Below are 23,466 nucleotides of genomic sequence, written 5' to 3'. Positions count from 1 at the left end.
CTGTATGATGTGCAGTGTTTGAATCTCTTTTTGATATATTAATAATAAAAAAGAAAGGATTTCAAATGTTCTTTTCTTTATTTAATCCGTGCTGAACGTTGGAACATCTAATTTTTGCAAGCATACGTTTTCTATATCGACAGAGCCTGTTTTGAATTAGATACAAACAAAACAGACCAACAACGTGAACTTATCTCGATACGAACTTGAGACTTTCGGTACCAGAAAAAGCTTTGTTTTAAACCATTCGACGGCGTATAAAAACAAAACCGATCAAACCCGGGAAAAAACAAAACCGGTGTATTTTAAATTATTTGGAACCTACTTTGCAATTTGCATATTACATACAAATAATGCACTATTGGAGAACCAACGTTCATATTTAAATGATTGTGACGGTATAAAACCTAGATGCTGCAAACCTATTCCGTTTCGCGGAAACGTAACTTGGAAAAAAGGATTGAAAGCGAATTCATACTATAATAATAAATGTTTAGTCCTTATGTTTACGTAAAAACAACAAAGTAGGTCATTTTAGATATTCTTAGGTAATCTGTTTTGGTTAATTATATTTTTATATCGCTTTTCTCGATTCACACTTATAGCATGACCAAACAAAAGACTTACTACTAAGATATACGCTAAACGGAACGATTTCGACTTTCCTATCTCGAACTTCCCCTTTGCTGATAGTAACATCCCTGCTTCCCCTACCTACGATATACATGTCGGGGATGACTGGTTATTAAAGAGCTTGCTCCGAATATGATGACCTGCGTGATAGATGTCGACTGCTTACAGACACACTTACAGCACAAGGTCTCCAAAGTTACAGTTTGATGAAAACTATGGTTTTATGGTAGCCATTATGATCTGAAACGGAAAACATTGTAAAACGTTTTCCTTTGCATTTCATTACTCGGTCTTTATTGAACATATTTAGTTTAATGATAAAATACTAGTGGATACTGCAAACGTAAACTCGCCTGTACAATTTCATTCAAAACAGCGTTACGTATGTACATGCATTATGTTTTTTTCTCACATCCAATGCAATCTTGACTAAGATATAAAGTCTATAGTGTACCAACACACTTTAAGCCGGTTGTCCCTATATCCGAGTAATTGTTGTTAGAGACCTACTTACAATGCAGTCATTTTTACGGTTCTTGAAAAAACCATGGTGTGACACAAGCTAGCCACGTGCGTGTGGTTACCCTACGAGCTTAAACACGTGCATCATGTTGTTCGAGCGCCATCTCCTTTTTCGTTCAACCTGTGCCACGAGTAAGTCCCCAAACACTGCCAAAGACGCGATATCGTGATTATGGTTGATTTCTATAAATGTACCTTCGGATTCACAATTCGGGCCATATTTCGTCACTCGGAACCTATCGTTACTATTCACAGCGTAAAACGTACCATTAGCGCTCATCGCTCCTGTTACCAACCAATGGACATTCTGTAGTGAGCAGATAGGTCCATTAGAGATATTCTTTGCAGAAAATATCGTGGGTCGATAAGGAAACATGTCCGTTATCGTTGGAGCACTCATAAAAACCCGTTCCGCGCCTGGTTCCGAATGAAAGAAAGAGATCATCTGTTCATCTGGTGTTGTTAAGTTCCCGAGCCGTGTCCCATTTGTATCATACATAAATAGATATGGCGTACAGCCGACGAATAATATGTTGTTAACGAGAGATAAGGGGCTGGAGCATGCGAACTCCCAGGGAAAGGTTTCAAAAAATTCTATAATAGTCCTAATTTTCATTTCCCATAAGTCCACTTCAGCAATGATATAATTTTTGTTAAGATTTCTCAAACGCACGAATATTTTAAACCCTTGGATGAGCGTCATATATGTTGGTTGCAACGGTAAAACACTGAACTTTCTCAGAAATACACCTTCCATATTGTAAAGTCTTATCTCAAAGTTCGCAGCGTCAGAAACTGCCAGGGTACCGTCTGCTAGCACTAGCATGTGATATAGTGAACACGGGATGTACATGTAATCTGCGCATGCGTCGAACTTGCTGTATCTGTATACTCCTTGCGCCCAAGAATCTGCAATAATTGATCAAACAAGCATTCATAAGATTAACATATAAAATGTAAGACAAGGATGACTGGAGAAAGCGGTTTTTACCACTTCTAAATGAATATGATGTAAGTAGGAAGATCTGTTGATGAGTTACTTCTTTAAAAGAGTTTTATTATTCATGTAATTGGATAAAGAACAAAATCCAAATTTTAGCAGAAAATGTTAGATAGCGCAATGACTTTAATTAATATGTATTCATTTAACTTTTTTTGCAATCTTTTCGCATAAATGTAAGTAATACAAAAAAAGCAATGTTAAAAATCAGCGCAATTTCCTTAGGAAAAAACCAACAGTAGCAGAGAAAGACAACAATGAGAAAAAAAAAGAAAGAAAAACAATATGGAACGGTCAAAGACAAAAACAAGAACAAAGAGAGAAAACAATAGGGTACAGTCAAAGACAAGAATAGAAACATAGAAAGAAACCAATAGGGAACAGTCAAAGACAAGAATAGGAACATAGAAAGAAACCAATAGGGAACAGTCAAAGACATGAATAGGACAGAGAAAGAAACCAATAGGGAACAGTCAAAGACAATAATAGGAACATAGAAAGAAATCAATAGGGAACAGTCAAAGACAAGAATAGAAACATAGAAAGAAAACAATAGGGAACAGTCAAAGACAAGACTAGGAACAAAGAAAGGAACCAATAGGGAACAGTCAAAGACAACAATAGGAACATAGAAAGAAAACAATAGGGAACAGTCAAAAATAAGAATGGAAACATAGAAAGAAATCAAAAGGGAACAGTCAAAGACAACAATAGGAACATAGAAAGAAAACAATAGGGAACAATCAAAAATAAGAATGGAAACATAGAAAGAAATCAAAAGGGAACAGTCAAAGACAACAATAGGAACATATAAAGAAAACAATAGGGAACAGTCAAAGACAAGAATATGAACATAGAAAGAAAACAATAGGGAACAGTCAAAAACAAGAATGGAAACATAGAAAGAAATCAAAAGGGAACAGTCAAAGACAACAATAGGAACATAGAAAGAAAACAATAGGGAACAGTCAAAGACAAGAATAGGAACATAGAAAGAAATCAATAGGGAACAGTCAAAAACAAGAATAGAAACAGAGAAAGAAACCGATAGGGAACAGTCAAAGACAAGAATAGGACAGAGAAAGAAAACAATAGGGAACACTCAAAGACAAGAATAGAAACATAGAAAGAACCCTATAGGGAACAGTTTAAGACAACAATAGAAACAGAGAAAGACACCAATAGGGAACAGTCAAAGACAAGAATAGAAACATAGAAAGAAACCTATAGGGAACAGTTTAAGACAACAATAGAAACAGAGAAAGACACCAATAGGGAACAGTCAAAGACAAGAATGAAAACATAGAAAGAAAACAATAGGGAACAGTCAAAGATAAGAATAGAAACATAGAAAGAAACCCATAGGGAACAGTCAAAGACAAGAATAGGAACATAGAAAGAAAACAATAGGGAACAGTCAAAGACAAGAATAGAAACATAGAAAGAAAACAATAGGGAACAGTCAAAGACAAGAATAGAAACATAGAAAGAAAACAATAGGGAACAGTCAAAGACAAGAATAGAAACATAGAAAGAAAACAATAGGGAACAGTCAAAGACAAGAATAGAAACATAGAAAGAAAACAATAGGGAACAGTCAAAGACAAGAATAGAAACATAGAAAGAAAACAATAGGGAACAGTCAAAGACAAGAATAGAAACATAGAAAGAAAACAATAGGGAACAGTCAAAGACAAGAATAGAAACATAGAAAGAAAACAATAGGGAACAGTCAAAGACAAGAATAGAAACATAGAAAGAAAACAATAGGGAACAGTCAAAGACAAGAATAGAAACATAGAAAGAAAACAATAGGGAACAGTCAAAGACAAGAATAGAAACATAGAAAGAAAACAATAGGGAACAGTCAAAGACAAGAATAGAAACATAGAAAGAAAACAATAGGGAACAGTCAAAGACAAGAATAGAAACATAGAAAGAAAACAATAGGGAACAGTCAAAGACAAGAATAGAAACATAGAAAGAAAACAATAGGGAACAGTCAAAGACAAGAATAGAAACATAGAAAGAAAACAATAGGGAACAGTCAAAGACAAGAATAGAAACATAGAAAGAAAACAATAGGGAACAGTCAAAGACAAGAATAGAAACATAGAAAGAAAACAATAGGGAACAGTCAAAGACAAGAATAGAAACATAGAAAGAAAACAATAGGGAACAGTCAAAGACAAGAATAGAAACATAGAAAGAAAACAATAGGGAACAGTCAAAGACAAGAATAGAAACATAGAAAGAAAACAATAGGGAACAGTCAAAGACAAGAATAGAAACATAGAAAGAAAACAATAGGGAACAGTCAAAGACAAGAATAGAAACATAGAAAGAAAACAATAGGGAACAGTCAAAGACAAGAATAGAAACATAGAAAGAAAACAATAGGGAACAGTCAAAGACAAGAATAGAAACATAGAAAGAAAACAATAGGGAACAGTCAAAGACAAGAATAGAAACATAGAAAGAAAACAATAGGGAACAGTCAAAGACAAGAATAGAAACATAGAAAGAAAACAATAGGGAACAGTCAAAGACAAGAATAGAAACATAGAAAGAAAACAATAGGGAACAGTCAAAGACAAGAATAGAAACATAGAAAGAAAACAATAGGGAACAGTCAAAGACAAGAATAGAAACATAGAAAGAAAACAATAGGGAACAGTCAAAGACAAGAATAGAAACATAGAAAGAAAACAATAGGGAACAGTCAAAGACAAGAATAGAAACATAGAAAGAAAACAATAGGGAACAGTCAAAGACAAGAATAGAAACATAGAAAGAAAACAATAGGGAACAGTCAAAGACAAGAATAGAAACATAGAAAGAAAACAATAGGGAACAGTCAAAGACAAGAATAGAAACATAGAAAGAAAACAATAGGGAACAGTCAAAGACAAGAATAGAAACATAGAAAGAAAACAATAGGGAACAGTCAAAGACAAGAATAGAAACATAGAAAGAAAACAATAGGGAACAGTCAAAGACAAGAATAGAAACATAGAAAGAAAACAATAGGGAACAGTCAAAGACAAGAATAGAAACATAGAAAGAAAACAATAGGGAACAGTCAAAGACAAGAATAGAAACATAGAAAGAAAACAATAGGGAACAGTCAAAGACAAGAATAGAAACATAGAAAGAAAACAATAGGGAACAGTCAAAGACAAGAATAGAAACATAGAAAGAAAACAATAGGGAACAGTCAAAGACAAGAATAGAAACATAGAAAGAAAACAATAGGGAACAGTCAAAGACAAGAATAGAAACATAGAAAGAAAACAATAGGGAACAGTCAAAGACAAGAATAGAAACATAGAAAGAAAACAATAGGGAACAGTCAAAGACAAGAATAGAAACATAGAAAGAAAACAATAGGGAACAGTCAAAGACAAGAATAGAAACATAGAAAGAAAACAATAGGGAACAGTCAAAGACAAGAATAGAAACATAGAAAGAAAACAATAGGGAACAGTCAAAGATAAGAATAGAAACATAGAAAGAAACCCATAGGGAACAGTCAAAGACAAGAATAGGAACATCGAAAGAAAACAATAGGGAACAGTCAAAGACAAGAATAGAAACATAGAAAGAAACCCATAGGGAACAGTCAAAGACAAGAATAGGAACATAGAAAGAAAACAATAGGGAATAGTCAAAGATTAGAATAGAAACATAGAAAGAAAACAATAGGGAACAGTCAAAGATAAGAATAGAAACATAGAAAGAAAACAATAGGGAACAGTCAAAGACAAGAATAGGAACATAGAAAGAAAACAATAAGGAACAGTCAAAGACAAGAATAGAAACATAGAAAAAAACCCACAGGGAACAGTCAAAGACAAGAATAGGAACATAGGAAGAAACCCATAGGGAACAGTCAAAGATAAGAATAGAATCATAGAAAGAACCCCATAGGGAACAGTCAAAGATAAGAATAGAAACATAGAAAGAAAACAATAGGGACCAGTAAAAGACAAGAATAGAAATATAGAAAGAAAACAATAGGGAACAGACAAAGACAAGAATAGAAACATAGAAAGAAAACAATAGGGAACAGTCAAGGACAAGAATAGAAACAAAGAAAGAAAACAATAGGGAACAGTCAAAGATAAGAATAGAATCATAGAAAGAAACCCATAGGGAACAGTCAAAGCCAAGAATAGGACAGAGAAAGAAAACAATAGGGAACAGACAAAGACAAGAATAGAAACATAGAAAGAAAACAATAGGGAACAGTCAAAGACAAGAATAGGACAGAGAAAGAAACCAATAGGGAAAAGTCAAAGACAAAAATAGGAACAGAAGAAGAAAACAATAAAAGAAGAGTTCTGGAAGGGACTGTAGCATGAGTTAGTTGTTGATCTGTCAATTTTCCAGGATACAAATGAAGACATCTAGCGACTGTCATTCAGTCCTTGTTATTGTCTTTCAGAATAAATGAACGTTGTGTTCAGATTACTTTCTTGTTTATTGATGTTCTTTTTACAGCTTAGTTTAGCTAAAATAATCGAATATAAAACTCAATGTGCTAAAACTAATCGGTTAACACATTTTCTGCGTGTTTCAATTGTAAAATAATAATAAAATAATCTTTAAGTGTTACGTTTGGATAATAAAACTAATAAGTAAATAAAAAGTCTCGTACCTCTTCTGTATCCTCCAGTATTTTCCGATTCGCGCCAATTTATCTGACTTGCAGCTTCATGCTCTTCGACTGACTGTTGTGAAACACATGACGATACACCTTGCTGACCTTGACCGTCTTGTAGAGTGTCGTCTGCTATTTCATCAATCTGTTCCAAGGTCGTGTGACGAAGGTCGAGGTCGTAAATGGACGCCGTTGTCAAGTTCTCAAGAAGACCTTGATAATATGCTAATTCATCTTCAACTAACGAGTCCAGGGAGCTCAAGGTATTGAGGATGTTTTGAACACTTATGGTTGTCTGTGAGGGGAGGTCATTGCCGTCGTCCAGGTCAGTGATGGTGTCTGTACAGTCTGAAAGTTCAGCTAACATCTGTTTCTTTGCAAGCACGAATTCCGAACTTTCTAATCCCAATACTGCTCCTAACACGATAAAACTATATGAAATGAAACTTATCAACATAAATTCCATTTTGCACATCCTACTTGCTTGGCTTGTTCGATTAATATAAACCGAAATTGGTTCTCTCGCTTTTACAAGGTAAAACTCATGTTAGCTTCTGTGTGTTAGTAAGTTATATGAACATAAGAAGATGATAAACATACAACGAAGAAAATGCAAGCTGATGTTATTCAGCTGTGCTTATTTTGCCAGCCGTCGGTTTGACTGATGTGTATGTTTTTGTTATAAACGGAGCCAGAAAAAATGTAAACACAAACTGACAACTACTTTGTAATTGATGAAATGGATATAGTGAGTGTGCTATGTTCACCTAATAGGTCGGTAATGTTTATAATGCGGTTGCCAGGGTCAATTGCACAGGTGTTACGGAGATATTTTCACATCACACTCCTCTGATTGAAATGTAGTTGAACCAGGTGTTTATATTCCTGGTTTTGTCGAAATTGTTTATGAGGTTATGATCTTTTGGCTCATCAAGAAAACTAGAAATAACAATTTATTTTATCTTATCCAGAAATCACTATGACAGGTATTATTGAGAAAATGTTACATAATTTTTTTCTGATAGAAATGTTGTTTATCTTTTATTGAACATTGTTTTTCTGTCAAAATCATATATTGAGTTATGAACTTGTGAAAAACCAAACTAATAAAATAAAATTAGAGTCAAAGAAAAGTGCTAGCTATGGTCAAACTGTCTCGAAAGCAGATTTGACTTTAGGTTAATTATGTTGAATGGTAGGTGGCACACAGAAAGGTTGTAATATGGTGCACGTGTATGATATACGTTTATTTGATACAGTACCATATTTATGTGCAGTGCCATGAATGCGTCTTAGGTTCATCGTTCGAAATACAAGTATGCCGGTAGATTTTTAGTCCCCGATGTTTGCTGTAACTCTTTTGAGTATTGACACATTCTTTATATTCACACCTTTCTCATTATTATTAATTTGAAATAAACTAGGGTTTTTAAATTTTTGAAATTCATATGGTTAAGGGTGTGTACGCACCTTCCCTTCTGTTTGAACAGTTGTTCACACCCATTTAGATTTCCAACGTTTTGTCCCTAGCATCGTTGATGAGTTCTAGAAGGACGAAACAGGTGTAGCGTTAAGTGTCATTTATTTTTGGCACACTTTCTTTTTAACAAATGTTAAAGGCGCAGTCCCATGTCTGAGTCCCATGTCTGTGCCCTATGTACATCTTAAAAACAAGTAAATAACTAGAGGCATGCTTTCTAAATAATTAAACATAATCTTAGATAAATCTAATAATTAGGTCATCTTTTGAATAGTTTTTTAATATAATTTGAAACATTTTTCGGAAACGTTGTTTCAGGTTTCAACCGTGTCGAATGACTAGAAAACGTTAAAACCTTCTGTTATTGACTAGAAAACGTTAAAAAAAACACCTGCTATTGACTAGAAAACGTTAAAAAACACTGTTATTGACTAGAAAACATTTAAAATCCCTGTTATTGACTAGAAAACATTAAAAATCCCTGCTATTGACTAGAAAACATTAAAATTTCCTGTTAATGACTAAAAAACATTAAAAATCCCTGCAATTGACTAGAAAACATTAAAAAATCCCTGTTACTGACTAGAAAAACTTTAAAAATCCCTGTTATTGACTAGAAAACATTTAAAAATCCCTGTTATCGACTAGAAAACATTAAAAAAAAACTGTTATTGACTAGAAAACATTAAAAATCCCTGTTATTGACTAGAAAACATTAAAAATCCCTGTTATTCCACAACTTTATTCATATTCAGCACCTCCATCATCGATTTATAAACATCCAACAAACTCATCGCTGGCAATAAATTTGTGCATTATCGGAACTGTATTTATCATAGAAATAATAAATATTTATAAACCATGTTTAAATTACTTCCTTTACCATGAATGTTTATATCTAATTTGGTTAACAATAAGTGAAATATCAATTTCTTCATATCTCGATTAAACCGGTGTGGCGTTTTCATTTGTTGCCTATTTTGGTTACACACCAGGTACAATAACAGAAAACGGTTAAAAATGAAAGTTGCGACTGAACAAGGTCATAGAAAATGTATGAAAACTGATATTTTAGAAACAAATCATCACTTTCACACACATGTCTCTTACATAAATTAGATGCCTCAAACAACCAATACAATCACTAAAAACATATTTGTTCAAACTTACTCTATTATTTGGTGTAATTGCTAATGTTCCTGTAACAAACAATACTGTTTTCGTTTTCACGTCTCCCACAGCCACTTCGAGTCATATGGAATCTGTGATTATCCAGACAGACATCTTGATATGTAATTACAATATCGTAAGAACTTGCCTCCGACCGCGGAGATAAATTGGCGAGATTACTCTACGGACGCATCTGTTTATCGCGATCCAAACGGTGGAAGCATACAAGATATAAGAAACTTTATTTAACGTCTCATACAGGTAAACAAGGAACATTAGCTCTAGAGGGCTATTATTGCGACAAAGCAGAGTTGTTCGTTTATGAAATAAGGTCTGGCCTATTTAATGCTGAAAAACTCGAAAATGTTACATTTAAAAACAGACAAACCGGTTGAATACGCGAAAGGGGTTTGCGTGTGTTGGCCAAGTCATCACTGATATCGCTAAACACCACTATCAAAAGGAGAGCCGGTAAAAAGCAAAGCTCTTGTAACAGTATCTATATTATTCAGGATACACACGATCTTAAATGATGAAACCTTCTTTTGAAAGCAGACTTCAAATAATCGCATGTATTGGATTGACGGTTGGAGCGACCATATTAGTTTCTCGATAAAGCCAGGATAAGGCTGAATGTCTCCCGATAATGATATTGAATTAAAACAGAATCTGAGGTTCTCGTTTTGTATCATGAGCTACATTGTTTTGACAAGGAATCTTTATTATTTGTACTCATAGTATTTGAAAGTTTGTCAAAATACTGATTTCTGTCTCCGAAGGCCGACAGTTCCTGATTATTGTTCAAAGATATGGGGCATCTCATCACTGCCATCATACTAGCTAACAATCTAAATAAATCCATTTTTCATTTAATGCAGCAGTTAAGTGCAAAACAAAGAGAGCTAAGAACTAAGAAGTTGACTGATTTAAAAAAAGATAATCAAGGTACATTCCGATCAATTGGCAAGTGACGTCATCACGATATGTTCTAACTGTCCATCGAAGTTTTAGTATTTAGCATGTTGGCGTCAGAAACATAAACTTAAAGAAATCAATCTTTATAGGGTATCTAAAATACCAAGTCTACAGGAGTATTGCGAAAAACGCTGAAAGCAATCAGAGTTATCTTTCTTGTATTAGATCGAAAAGAAGAGCACAGTCATAGTAAAAACAAAATACTCACATGTTTACAAAAAAAGTTTTTAATGTCAATATGGCAAATAATGGTGAATTAACAGACTTAAAACTATGTGATGTATGTTTCAGTCAAGAACAAATAAAACAATGATAACAAATATTCATATATATCGAATGTGAAGAATAAAATGTTAATTATAATACGAACAAAAATATCGAATACATGTTATTTACTTGATACTATGGATGTCCGTTTTCATGTCAATCATATATACTGATACAATGTATTTTCTATTTGTTCAGCTTTGAATTGTTTGATTTGCCATTAATCACATCTGAAATGCCGGCGAATTTGTTAGAGTTACTCCCCTTACAATAATGCCTAATTGATTTTCACATACCTTCATCAATTGATTAACACAATCAACAATTGTCATTTGGGAAGGTACGTTTCTTAGTGTGGAACTCTTTACGGAAGGAGATTTATGTCACGGTAAGATAGTGAGCGTCCTTTATTCAATATTAAAAGTATTCCTTTTTTATTTGTGTTCGTTAAGCTACTTACAATACATGCTAAACATTCGATATCTTTTATCTTTTATTTGCCTTGCGTTTAAGTATATACCTCTTGAGTTATAATCATAATACTTCCAATTTATTGTAATTTTATACAAACTATTATCATCATTAGAAAATTGCAACTTCTATATACAGCAATACGAAAACATCATTAAAAAGACATATATATATTAAAGTGATATACTTGTTCCTGATATTTGACCGTTTTCACAAACTCCTGCAGGTAAAAAAACGTACATGTTTTCGATAACTCAAATAGGCAAGTATTTTTTTTTCCGAACATTCCGACTGGCATTTAATTGAAAATAAAACATATCTACGTTGTTTTAAAAATTGCTTGCCCTAAATGCTGTTTTTTTCTTCAGGTAAAATTGCATTACCAAAATAACTTTTCGTGTGAAACAATGACGTCATAATGACGCAAATATATCTGATACAGACGCTGTTTAAAATGTCTTCGAACTGGACCATTGAATGTTTTACTGTTCATTACAATTTCGTTTCAACCGTTTGAGATAACAGTATGGTTTAATATCACAGTGAAAATTTGCAATATATCAAATTCATGTGTTTGTATACAATTTTTCATATACTAATGTGCCATGTGCTTTAAAAAACAACAAACACGTGCTTATGCATTTCTCGCATCTTCAAAGATATTTTTTGACATGAACTGCAGACAAAATCAATAACAACATCATGAAGGAAGGCCAATGTCAATACCCATTGGCTATAATATTATTCAATTCACGTCTCGGTCCCTCTTGCGCAAACAGATTCAAATGTTTGAAAACTTGGATTAACACTACCGTCTATTGTTTCTGATGTAAACAACATTTCCACATCAGTTTCTTGAGTGTAGTTGTTCTTGATAATCTTGAATATTCAGATTTGATAATTTTTAATTTTAACAAACAAACAAAAGTGTATTGAATACTAGACCACAAGACATTTCGTGTGGGTGCCTTTTTATCATCTAACAAAGGGTTGTTTTTGTTTTATATATAAAAAAACCCAAAGTGGAATGTTACTAAATCATGTAAGCACTTTCTTTATTTCTCCTTTTTAAAGGATAGTAAGAATTTTACATTTCACAACCTTATAAAGTATCCATCATTTAAAGCATAATTCAAGAAAGTACGTACATTTTCGTTTGTAATAACAAGAAAATCAAATGGTTCAAAATCAGACCGATTATTATTGACCAATGGGTGATATTATAATATTTGTGACATAGCGTTATCATGCGTGAAAAGAGTGTGGCGTCGCTTCGTTAGGTTCTTCAAACAAAGACAATGATATGTGCTATATACATAAATATACATAAATTATTTTCTCGAAAATAATTGCAAAATGTTTGTATTCGTTTTCGCACCAAGCACAAAAAAACACTATAATTTCTTGTTATTTGTAATTTAATGTTACATTTCATATCATGACAAAATGTCGTCACGCTCTAGTAAACATAGTCATTAGATATATGAAGCAATGTGTAAACGCTTTATATTTGATTTGGAGGTAGCAATTAAAAGACTTTTGATTGTATTGTGAAAAAAAAACCATTTAAGAAGTTTAACCACGAACCACCTGTTTCCAATAAAACACGAAGAATTTTCTGCTTAATCACCAAAATAAATGGTTTTATCAAATTCTTTCCATATGAAAAAACATTAGAGGCATACTTTAAATGTTAAAAAGGACTTTTCCCCCTTGATCACACAAAATATTAAAATTTATGTTCGTACCATAAAAATAAGATGAAATTGGCACAAATTATATATTCTTTTTATAATACTTTGGTATATTTACCTAAAATAACCTAATGCTCATATTGTCACACGATAAATCTGATTTTTTTTTAGAAAACACCACCATGTTTGCCTTTCATCTTGAATACATGACGTCATGACATTGTTAAGTATGACGTCACAATTAGTGTTCATATCAAAACAATTGTGATAGGGATAATATTTTTTATCATGAAAAAAAGAAAAGAAAGCAAGTTTTCCTGCATTTGTTTACACCAATCTCTTTTTGCAAACTAATGCTACAAAATATTTCAACGTTGTGGTTTTTTTCTATGGTCCTGATGCATCCCAACTAAAGTCGACTACCGCGTGCATCTAGTTTGAGTAAGACGTAAGTAACGAAAGTAAGCTTCACAGTTTACGGGTATTTGATACCTTATTATGATGTTCCTTTCTTTCTCAACAGACTTCAACACGTTAAAAAAACTGTGAAATATCCTTCGTTTATTTTTTTTTAATAATCATAGATTACGCATCGAAGATTAATCAATATGCATTAAAACATGATAGTTCATTTTGAATAATTCTTTTCGTTTTGAAGGAAAAAGAACACAAGCAAGAATCCCTTGTAGAATGTGTAAGGTAGCATACTCCCTTAACAGTTTATATATGATAACATATTCATACATTCTCATTGGTTGACTCATAATTACATGGAAGTCGGCGATTTGTGATATAGGCCCGGTGTTACTATTTTTAGAAACAGCAGATTAATATCCTCTTTATGACGTCACTGTGAATGTAACGTCAAAATGCTGTCTCCTGAGTTCAGTACTGTTCTTTTGACGACTTAAGTACATTCCATATTGTTTGATAGTGAAAGCAGCGTCATTTGGCATCCATTATACCAATTACGGATTTTTGTTCTTGAAGTGAATATGTAGTTTTATAAACCTGATAAGTTATATCGACCTCGACGTTGTCACGGTCAATATATCCTTTTCAGTTCCATATAACCACATATATATCCCAACAAAAAATCCATAATTGCCATATAAAGCAACATATAGTAAACTGACGGCATGATTTCCCGTTTCCCGATATTGTTATTATAATATTACAAACGCAACTAAATTGCAGTCATCAGTTTTCTTTAAAATTAATTTTCAATGAAAAAAAATATTGCAAATTCAAATTTCCATTATATTACATGTATAATAATCCATTTTTCAATTTTTATTTTCGCTTCCACTCCAACCCAAAGGGGATTTATGACATCAAAACTCGTCATCTGAAGAGTTCGTGAGTAGTATGACCTGATCATTCTGCGTTGCATATCTCTGTAATGAAAGAAAAAAAACCAATCCAATTTAAAGCAGTTAATGAAAAGACATTAGTTTATCTATATTATTCCCCCAAAAATCATAAAATCAAATCGTTGTAAAACTAAAACTGCCATCTAAATATCGCCATTGCGTGTCGGATAGCATAGCATTGCCTGGCACGAACAATGGTGAATTGAAATATAATACATGTATCGTTGCACACTTGGTTTCCATTATATTCAATTTAACTGCAATTTGATTTTTTTTCCAGATCCAAAATGATATACGAATACTTTGACTCTGTTGTGTTCGTTGTTGAAGCTATTATTGACAGTCATTTGGCACGGCTTGCTGGTGAAACGACAATAAAAATGGCTTTTCGTGACATTGTGCTGTGTTTAGTTTTTGGTCTCCGGCGGATGGAACTAGCAATCAAGAGACACTCAAATTATAAAAACCGAGTAGCGAATTGATTTGGGGATATATATCTCAGACGCTGTTTTGTTTCTGGGCTTGTAATTTGCTCTAGGCACGAGTCACGTTGATAATTTTACTTGCAAGTAGTACAATGAAAACAATTCTAGAAAATGCAGTTATTTCTCCCAAGAGTTTAGCCCCATTTGTCAACTACGTAAGAAAACAACACAAAGGATATACATCATGTTGATCATGTGATCTGAAGACGTCAATAATTGTTGAAAAATCTTCCTTGCGTTTTCTTCGAATTTGGATAAATCAATTACAACATACAAAGAACATTATTCATTGCAGTTGTATTTTATGAGTAGAAAAGAATGCAAAACCCTTCTTTCAATTTTGGACAGTTGATCAGATAGGATTTAAATAGAGGATTATGTAATAATGATTTTCTTTTCGTATTTATCAAGTGCATATCTATTCAAAAACTGTACATACGCGTTCTTTTCACAAAAGCAAAATAATTAACATTCGTAAAACAGGTCTAGATACAACGATATTGCCATAAATCTCAGTAAATTTGGTTTTGGGATAAATGAAGTATTTACCAGTAACTTATATCTTAATGTATACTGGCTACATACAACGCTTGAAGTTATTTCCGTTCATCAAATCAATTCAAATGAAGGACCCTTTAACTGTTGGCAAAGTCTTAAAATGTTCTAAGTAAAACATAACGAAACATTCTTAAAATGCAACAATGTTAAATGTACAGGGAATTAACAAAAATCCCCGTACCACTGCCAATAACTGTAACTATGTGTTGTTGTTTTCCCGACATGACTCCAGCTAAGACAAATCGTTTCTACAAAGGAAACCATACCGTTCGGGACTTTTATAATAAATGATAAAGATGATATAAACAAAATGTGATCATTAACAGTGCTTTGATTGTAAAAAAATCAGCATGGGTTGCCCGGGATTCGAACCCTTGACCTCAGATTATTATACTATTGCTCTAGCCGTTAGAGCTACACGGCCAAAAAATATGCCCTGGCCCAATTGTGCTACAGATATATCGAAACGGGAAGGTTACTGTATGTCGGGGAAAACCCCCAATTCAGAAGGACCCAGTTGTTCTATGCCACTAAAAAGAGAAATCCTTGCATTGCGTTCCTATGTATATGTTGTCATTGCGGTGGTAGTAAAATCGACTTAAGACGCAACAATGGAGTTTTCAAACATTATTGCATCGAGATATCCTGCAAAGCTCAGGGATAACTAGCGTTATGTGACAGTACCATGGTATTCGTTCAATACATGCTTGATTAATCGAAATAATTACAACGCATTTATAAATTATTACTGTCAGAGAGTTTGAAACACTGTCAGTGTAAATAAAGGTAAGGAGTCCGACGAAGAGGACCTGACAGGACCTGTGTTGGAAAACCACCATAAGTAAGTAAGTAAGTAAATAAAGGTCCTCTGGGGATTAGGTGTTTAATACACTAGTACTATAAGCGGGACATTTCCTCTGCTGTTTAATTTTGGCCTCTTTCGCCCACTCTTATTACAGCGAGTATCAGTAGACAGCATAATATATATAGATATTTCATGTGGAGGGCGAAATTAACACTGGGTGAAGATTTTTTTGTATATGGTACATCAATAGCGCGCAGTCTCGAGCGGTTATCATCGTCCGGGTGAAACACATGATGAAAATTTAAAGGTAGATGGAACCCTTAAAATGTGCGAGAGTAGAATGCGTTGTTACTTGACTTCCCAACTGCATTGAATGCTAGTAGTTGTTTTTAAGACGTTTTTGTACACTTTCTCGAACTTAAGTATGCTCAGAACATCATTCTGGTAGACAAAACGAAAAGCTATCGTCTTTTTTTCATGAAAACGTTTGTTATTACTTTTATACTTTGATGATATAAATGATTCCAAAGCTCTTAATTTTCTTTTGACAAGAAATACATATCGATAAAGCTTTCATTGAAATAAGAGTATGATATTTCGGACAAAGGCATCTATATATTTTTCTGAACTTTGCACGACAATGCTACGAAGGTCTTGCTGATAAATCATTAAAATGTATATGTAGGTGGTACGTTTCACTTGAAAGTATTTTATATCATTTGTCAAGTATTCAAGATTATGAAATAAAGTGTATTTGCTCAGGAGCCCGCTTTATAGATTGCATATGTTCATATCAATTATACATAGTGTTTAATTCCAAAAATGAAATTATCGAACGGATATGCGTAAGCTAGGAACTATGAAACACTGATATGATTTATGGATTCTCCACTATAACATGACCCATACGACAAATGAAAAACAGTTTTGACACGGTTGGGGTTTCGATAAGATCAAGCTGACTCAGTTATTGAGCTTCCGTCATTATATTGACGTCGAGAGGTCTTGGTGGCCTGGTTATTTCATTTCGAAAAATGTTATTGAATACAAGTAAAAGGGGAAGCCCATATAAGTCTATATGCTTAATGCAATTACTATCTGATATGTAGGTAACAAGATGAGTAGAAGGCTTTACGAATATTTAAGCATTGAACTGTTTTTGTATGATATTTATGATCTATTTGAATGACACAGCTTTGCAAGCAAACAACATAATGCGCGCTGAGGAACCGTGGATCCGAGACGCGTGAAACTGATAGCGTTTGAAGTGAGTGATCTTGCGACGGAGCACAGGTTCGTTACAAATGTCTGAAACGACGAATGTTTATGTGTGCTGTGACTCATCAGTAGGTCTGTTACATATGTGTCAGTAGGTCTATAGAATATGTGTATTTCAGACATTTATAACGAACCCCTGTTGATCAGTGCAGTGTAACAGACGATATTTCTGATAAATTGCATGAGCGTTAAAATGGTTTCCATTGCCGGCATTGGTGATTTCAACCGATGTGCATTTTGTACGATATTGCAGACCTTGGTCTTGTTTTCGTTGTAATAAAAGTGTTTTTTATTTTATTTTTTATTTTGCACATCAATTTACAATGACATTATCAAATCTCACAATGCCCAGCGATATTTCAGCAGCCGTCATGTTTATTTACATTGGATATTGTAGTTCCGGTCAGTGTTGTAATTAATACGCTAAGAATTGTGTCTCGTGCGGCATGGTAATTATGGCTCGTGCGTCATGGTAATTAAAGTCCCATCAACGACACAGCTCTCAAAGAGGCTATATAGTGACAATGCCATGCAAATGTAAATATTAAATAATGAAACAATTATTCTAAATTTGTCCCCGACAGGGCTCGAGGATATGTAAGCTACGCAGTTGTCTGCTGTATTCATTCAATGAGCACTGAGCATAGGACGACTTATGTCGATTCAGATGTATTTTTTAATTCTCAACATGTTTTTATTCATAGACTGTACTTTGTCCAGTTCAACAAAATCACGCTCTTTGATTTCAGTGTGTTGGTGTGTTTGGGAAAATTCATCAAAAGAAATAATTTGAAATCAATTAAATAAACCAAGAACTTGACGTACAGTCGAACTTGCTCTTACAGAATGTGACGTGAATGTGTCCATTGTTCAAAGTCTGGTTAGCTTAATATGCTTAATGCAAAATGTCAACATGCAATTTTTGAAAGATTATGAACTTTCTTTTGCTTTTCCTGTTTTAAGACTATCACTCTTATTCCGCTTCATTTAATTTCAATTATGATTATTTTTAAATTAATTCCTTTAAGTTTTGTGTTAAACTGTCCTGGAAAATGGCCCTTTTTTGCTATTTTAGTTAACTCGTTTACAGCTCTGATCTAGTGCCGTTATATTTTCGCGTAAAAACAACACCAACTCTCGGCGTGTTTCGTGATTGCTAGCTCTGCTTTTTATATTTTGTAAATTAACAACAGTCGCGGTCATGTTGTATTGGTGAATTCACTCATCGGAGGAATTAACGTAAATAACGGGACCGCAAAAAATATTCTGTATATCAAACACAACTTTCTTCATGTTTTTTAAAGTTTGATGGTCTCGGCATAACGATAATTTACTGTACTCAATTGCTTTTAATAATAGTTGAGTTTCCCATATATATCGGATACTCTTCTCAGTATCATTCTGTTAGTAAGAGATAACAGAACTGTAGTTCCAACTAAAACTCTCGATACTGGGGCAACATGTGAACAAAGGAAAAAATTCCATTGAAACCATTGAGGAAGTAAAAAGATGACAACGACCAATTGTTCCGGAGGGGTAAACATTTTCTGTTTCATCGACGACACCCGTCACGTAAATCTAGGTCAAATCCAAGTAATTTCAGCAGAACAACGAAACAGCAACGCACACTAGTACTAATGAGCTTATCGAAACCATCGACCTTCATATCTCACATTTCTTAATGAGATAATGTCAGAAGTAACGGGCAGAAAGGGATGGTTCATTAGCTCCTATTTCACAGCTTGAAACCAATGATCTATGCATCTGGATTCTTTTTCACTATTTATTAAAAAGTGATTTGAAGCGCGATTTAGTAGATTTGTGTCGATATGATGGAATCGTTTTCCTTCTGATTTTAAATTTTGTTATCTTTCTTCACAACAATTTGAAATTAACGAATCGTTTTCCTTCTGATTGTACATTTTTTAATCTTTCTTCACAGCAATTTGAAATAAAAGAATCGTTTTCCTTTGTAATGTAAATTTTGTAATCTTTCCTTACAGCAATTTGAAATAGACAGACTTTTGCATTTTATGAGCGATATCGGTGAATAGATAACATTGCATATTTAGATAATGATGGGAAACCACTGTTGCTATTGATACGGTTTGGAGTTGCAATCTTTGATAATGAAACAAAGAAATAACGTAGGAGAGTCAATAACAGGTTTTGTTGGATGTTTATTACTCTGACATTTTCAATATCATCTATGATCAACTCATGGCCCATAACCTGCCATTTGTAAAGTAAAATAAATGTGTATTACGGCTATGAATCATAATCATAACTGCATATAGCTTGCCCAAAGAGACACACAAAATATGATTCCAGATAGCAATGAAGAGCCCCAGGGCAAAATCAATATCAGTCAACGACGAGCCGATATTGATATGTTTACAATGAGCAAGACAGGAAAAAAATCGTTTGATAAATCGTACAAACTGGTCCCAGAGGAAGTAAATATTGCTTCAGATTTCAAATAACATTTGGTTCGTATTACACCAGTTCTTGAAACTAAATTTCTTTCCCAAAACAAAATACATCGGTTTAATCTGGCATCTGAAAAACGAGTAAACGAATGATATTCTAAATATTAATATTTATACATAATGTGAAAATGCTAAAAAGTACAAGATTTTTTCTTTGACCTGTACCTTTTGGATGGTTTCCCGGATTTCTTGCATTTTCCTCTCGTGCCGATGACAGAAGCGAACCACATACGCCATGGATATGATGCACACGGCACCAATTATGCCGATCCCTATTGGGACAAGCACAGTGATCAAGTACTTCTTGTCCTGTGAAAACAAAACATATATTGAAAGCAGAGCTTGTGTGTGTGTGTGTGTGTGTGTGTGTGTGTGTGTGGGNGGGGTCAATTATATATCCCAAATAGCCAGTCAATATGTAAAATTACACAGTGAAACAGCAAATACTAGCGCAGTAAACTAATAAAGGACCTACTAGTAAACAATTTTTGGTAAGGAGCGAAAAAAGGATTGCCATCATACTGGAGAAAGACTGAATGTGGTGAGAGGATGAATTCGTCCGTAGGACACGAATGGTCAAGAGATAGCATGGCAATAACAAAACACAGTGATGTTCTTAACACTCTAGTGATGACCTGAAAGCTCTGTGGATGACTTAACAAATCTAGTGATGACCTAGCAATGACCTTAAAACTCTAGTGATGACATAGAAACTCTAGTGATGAACTAAAACTCTAGTGATGACTATCGTGATGACCTGAAAGCTCTGTGGATGACCAAAAAACTCTAGTGATGACCTAAAAACTCTAGTGATGACCTAGTGATGATCTATAAAATCAAGTGATGACCTAAAACTCTAGTGATGACATAGAAACTCTAGTGATGATTTAAAGTAATCCTTACATGTTCAACGAAATATAACTTGTTTGTTCAATATCAGGTTTGGTTACACGCAAGTCGCTTGTTTGTTGCAACTTCCGTTTGCCTTTAATTGCACAAACGCCTTAAATAACATATAGATTTGCTTAGAAAAGGAACTACTACAGCAAGTCACACCAAAGGGAACAACTTGTAGCATAAACGAGCTATCTCGGAGAAGTCAACAATTTGTTTTTTTTATAAACAGTGGATAATGGTTAAAGTAACAGGAAGGTAAATGATTCTCGAATACCAAACGACGGACAATCTGGTTAACGTTATAATAAATGTTCATATTTTAACGTCAAAATTTGGTATGTATTATGACCTCATTTGTCTTGATATACAAGTACTGAAACATAAGTTCGAAATAATCGTGTTTCCATATAAATCATTTCAACCTTGATATTTAGGTAGCATTTGCTTAATGCTTTATTTAAAGGGTAATTGTAGCTATAACTTATTATTTAATCACATACATATCCTCATTGTATTAAATTCTTACCTTCACACATTTCTACAAAATCATAAAATATTAACGTAACACACACACACACACACACACACACACACACTGGTGATGTACCTTTAAATTTCGTAATAGATACAGTATGCCAAAATGCATTACATAACATGATACAGTTGTTATTTCTTTCTAGGACCCATCAATTCGGCTAGGGGCAACAAAGTTGGAAAGTTGTTTAAAACTTCCGTTGAAACCAAAGAGGAGGTGCATAAAAACATTATTTTTAGAAAAAACGCGATATAATATGTCATCCAGTAACTGCAGCCCAACTTAACCTGAAGGAAAAAACATGTTCATAATGTTTATTCTCCTGATAACACGATCAAGTATCCGTTTCCATATTTATTGATATAGTTCTACTGATCGTGAAGCAGGGGATATTTGTGAAACAAACACATTTCCTGATATATTTTTTCTTTCAGAATAAATATTTTTTAAGATTCTACTAGAATTCTCGTCCGAGACAAAACCTTTATTCAACTGCTTTTAAATAAATGGGGAAAATTGTCGAATTCAACTCAGTAAAATACTGATCTTTTGACCACATCTAAATCCGGTGTTATGATTTAGAAGGAAAGATAATGTATTGATATGAAGTTAATAAAGCTTCTATGGAAAATCAGAATCCGGGAATGAAATAGTGCTAATCTTTAGAAATCCAAATCCAAATCAATTTCAAAATGTCAGACTATAGTGGATTTCTTAAAGGATTTGATATTTGTTCCTCCGTTGTTGACGGTAAATATTCTGTTAAGCCTTTGTCACGGCTTCCCGTGGTGATATAACTCTTTAGATTAATATTTCAAGAAGCAAATTAGATCTTCTTGAAAGTGTGCCATTCCTTAGAAATTCATTAAATTTAAAATTGTGTCACGGCATGAAAAAATACAGTTTCAAGCCGCCTGCATTTGTGTCCTAAATGAAAGAATCCACTTTTGTCGTTCATTACTTAGGATTAATTGGAAAAAGGTTTATTTTTAAATGTTTCCCGTTTTTATTGGAATAAGATTGACGATGAGGAGTAACATCAGTTGGTTTGAATTGAGACTTACCCTCCAAATCAGACTTCCGAATGGCCCATCTTCTATTGGAACTGTAAACAGAAACGAGAGGACAAGTTTGAACAAAAGACATATGAGGATAAGTTTAAATACCCATATGATTGTATTCAAGAGAGAAATATGACAAATTCTCTTTATGCTGGCTAGTGTAATGCAGATATACATTGCCAAATGTTCTTTTTTTTCGCGAATCATACATTTCGGATGAAACCTGAGACAAAATTTAAAAACCACAAGGAAAAAAACTTTTCCCACCTAACATTGCATATGAACGACATTTTTTCACCGAATATTGTCAACTTGAAGTTTTCTAAAAAAATATTTCCCTGTTTTTTAAACAAATTAACAAAAGAAATAAATTCTTAGTACTCCTGAAACTGCCTTATCGTCACTACCGTTTTTCTGAGAACCTCGTGAATTATTATTATTTTTCCACAATAGTTTCCTATGGCTTTCAAACCTTAAAAACTACTGTACTTTTATTGTTGCACAGGAACATATATCATTCCTTGAGACAGATACTGGTCATGTTATATATTCATTGTAAGTGTGTAAACATATTGAACAGCAGAGTTACTTCCCTTTGTAATTATTTTTACACGCATTTATATAAACCCATATAAGAAAACAGTATCGAGCATGGATATCTTACACAAGCAAAGCGTATAGAATTGGATTTAAGAGAGAAAAATCTGTCAGGCATCCGGTTATTTTCTTGTCTTTCATCACGTTATAAAAATTCGATGAACTCTCGTCATATTCAGACTGAACAGCAATGCAGCTGCCGAATCAGCCACACTAAATGTTTTTTTGTCCTTGAATGCCATTTTTGATGACAGAAAGTGAAAAAAAAAGTAACACTAAGTTTAAGCTATACTTCTATAAAGTTTTGGTTAAAGACTTTAGATTAAAAAAAGATTGGTAATAAATACGGGGTAAGAGCATAGAAAAGTATCTGTCTCTTGTCACAACATGCATACCTTCAATTACTTCAATATATTAACCAACATCACTTTAATGATAATAATAATATACAGCATTTGATATAGCGCCCTATCTACCTAAACTAAGCCACTCTAAAGCGCTTTACAGTACATA

At 33.6% G+C, this 23,466-nt stretch overlaps 1 protein-coding gene across 1 annotated transcript in view; it reads right to left on the bottom strand.

Annotated features, from left to right (window-relative positions):
• Positions 1 to 10,681: 10,681 nt before the first annotated feature.
• LOC110462791 overlaps positions 10,682 to 23,466 on the bottom strand; it is a 102,204-nt gene continuing 89,419 nt past the window's right edge. The window contains exons 3-5 of the mRNA XM_021516966.1: positions 22,360 to 22,400; positions 20,029 to 20,172; positions 10,682 to 14,272 (exon numbers count right to left, since the gene is read on the bottom strand). Of these exons, the coding sequence (XP_021372641.1) occupies positions 14,210 to 14,272; positions 20,029 to 20,172; positions 22,360 to 22,400 (248 nt within the window). The 3' untranslated portion in view covers positions 10,682 to 14,209. The remainder of the gene's footprint in view (positions 14,273 to 20,028; positions 20,173 to 22,359; positions 22,401 to 23,466) is intronic.

This window comes from Mizuhopecten yessoensis, unplaced genomic scaffold (assembly GCF_002113885.1).
Source record: "Mizuhopecten yessoensis strain PY_sf001 unplaced genomic scaffold, ASM211388v2 scaffold10831, whole genome shotgun sequence".
Lineage (NCBI taxonomy): Eukaryota > Metazoa > Mollusca > Bivalvia > Pectinida > Pectinidae > Mizuhopecten > Mizuhopecten yessoensis.
Note: the sequence above shows the minus strand (reverse complement) of the source record. Positions and strands in the feature narration are given on the sequence as shown.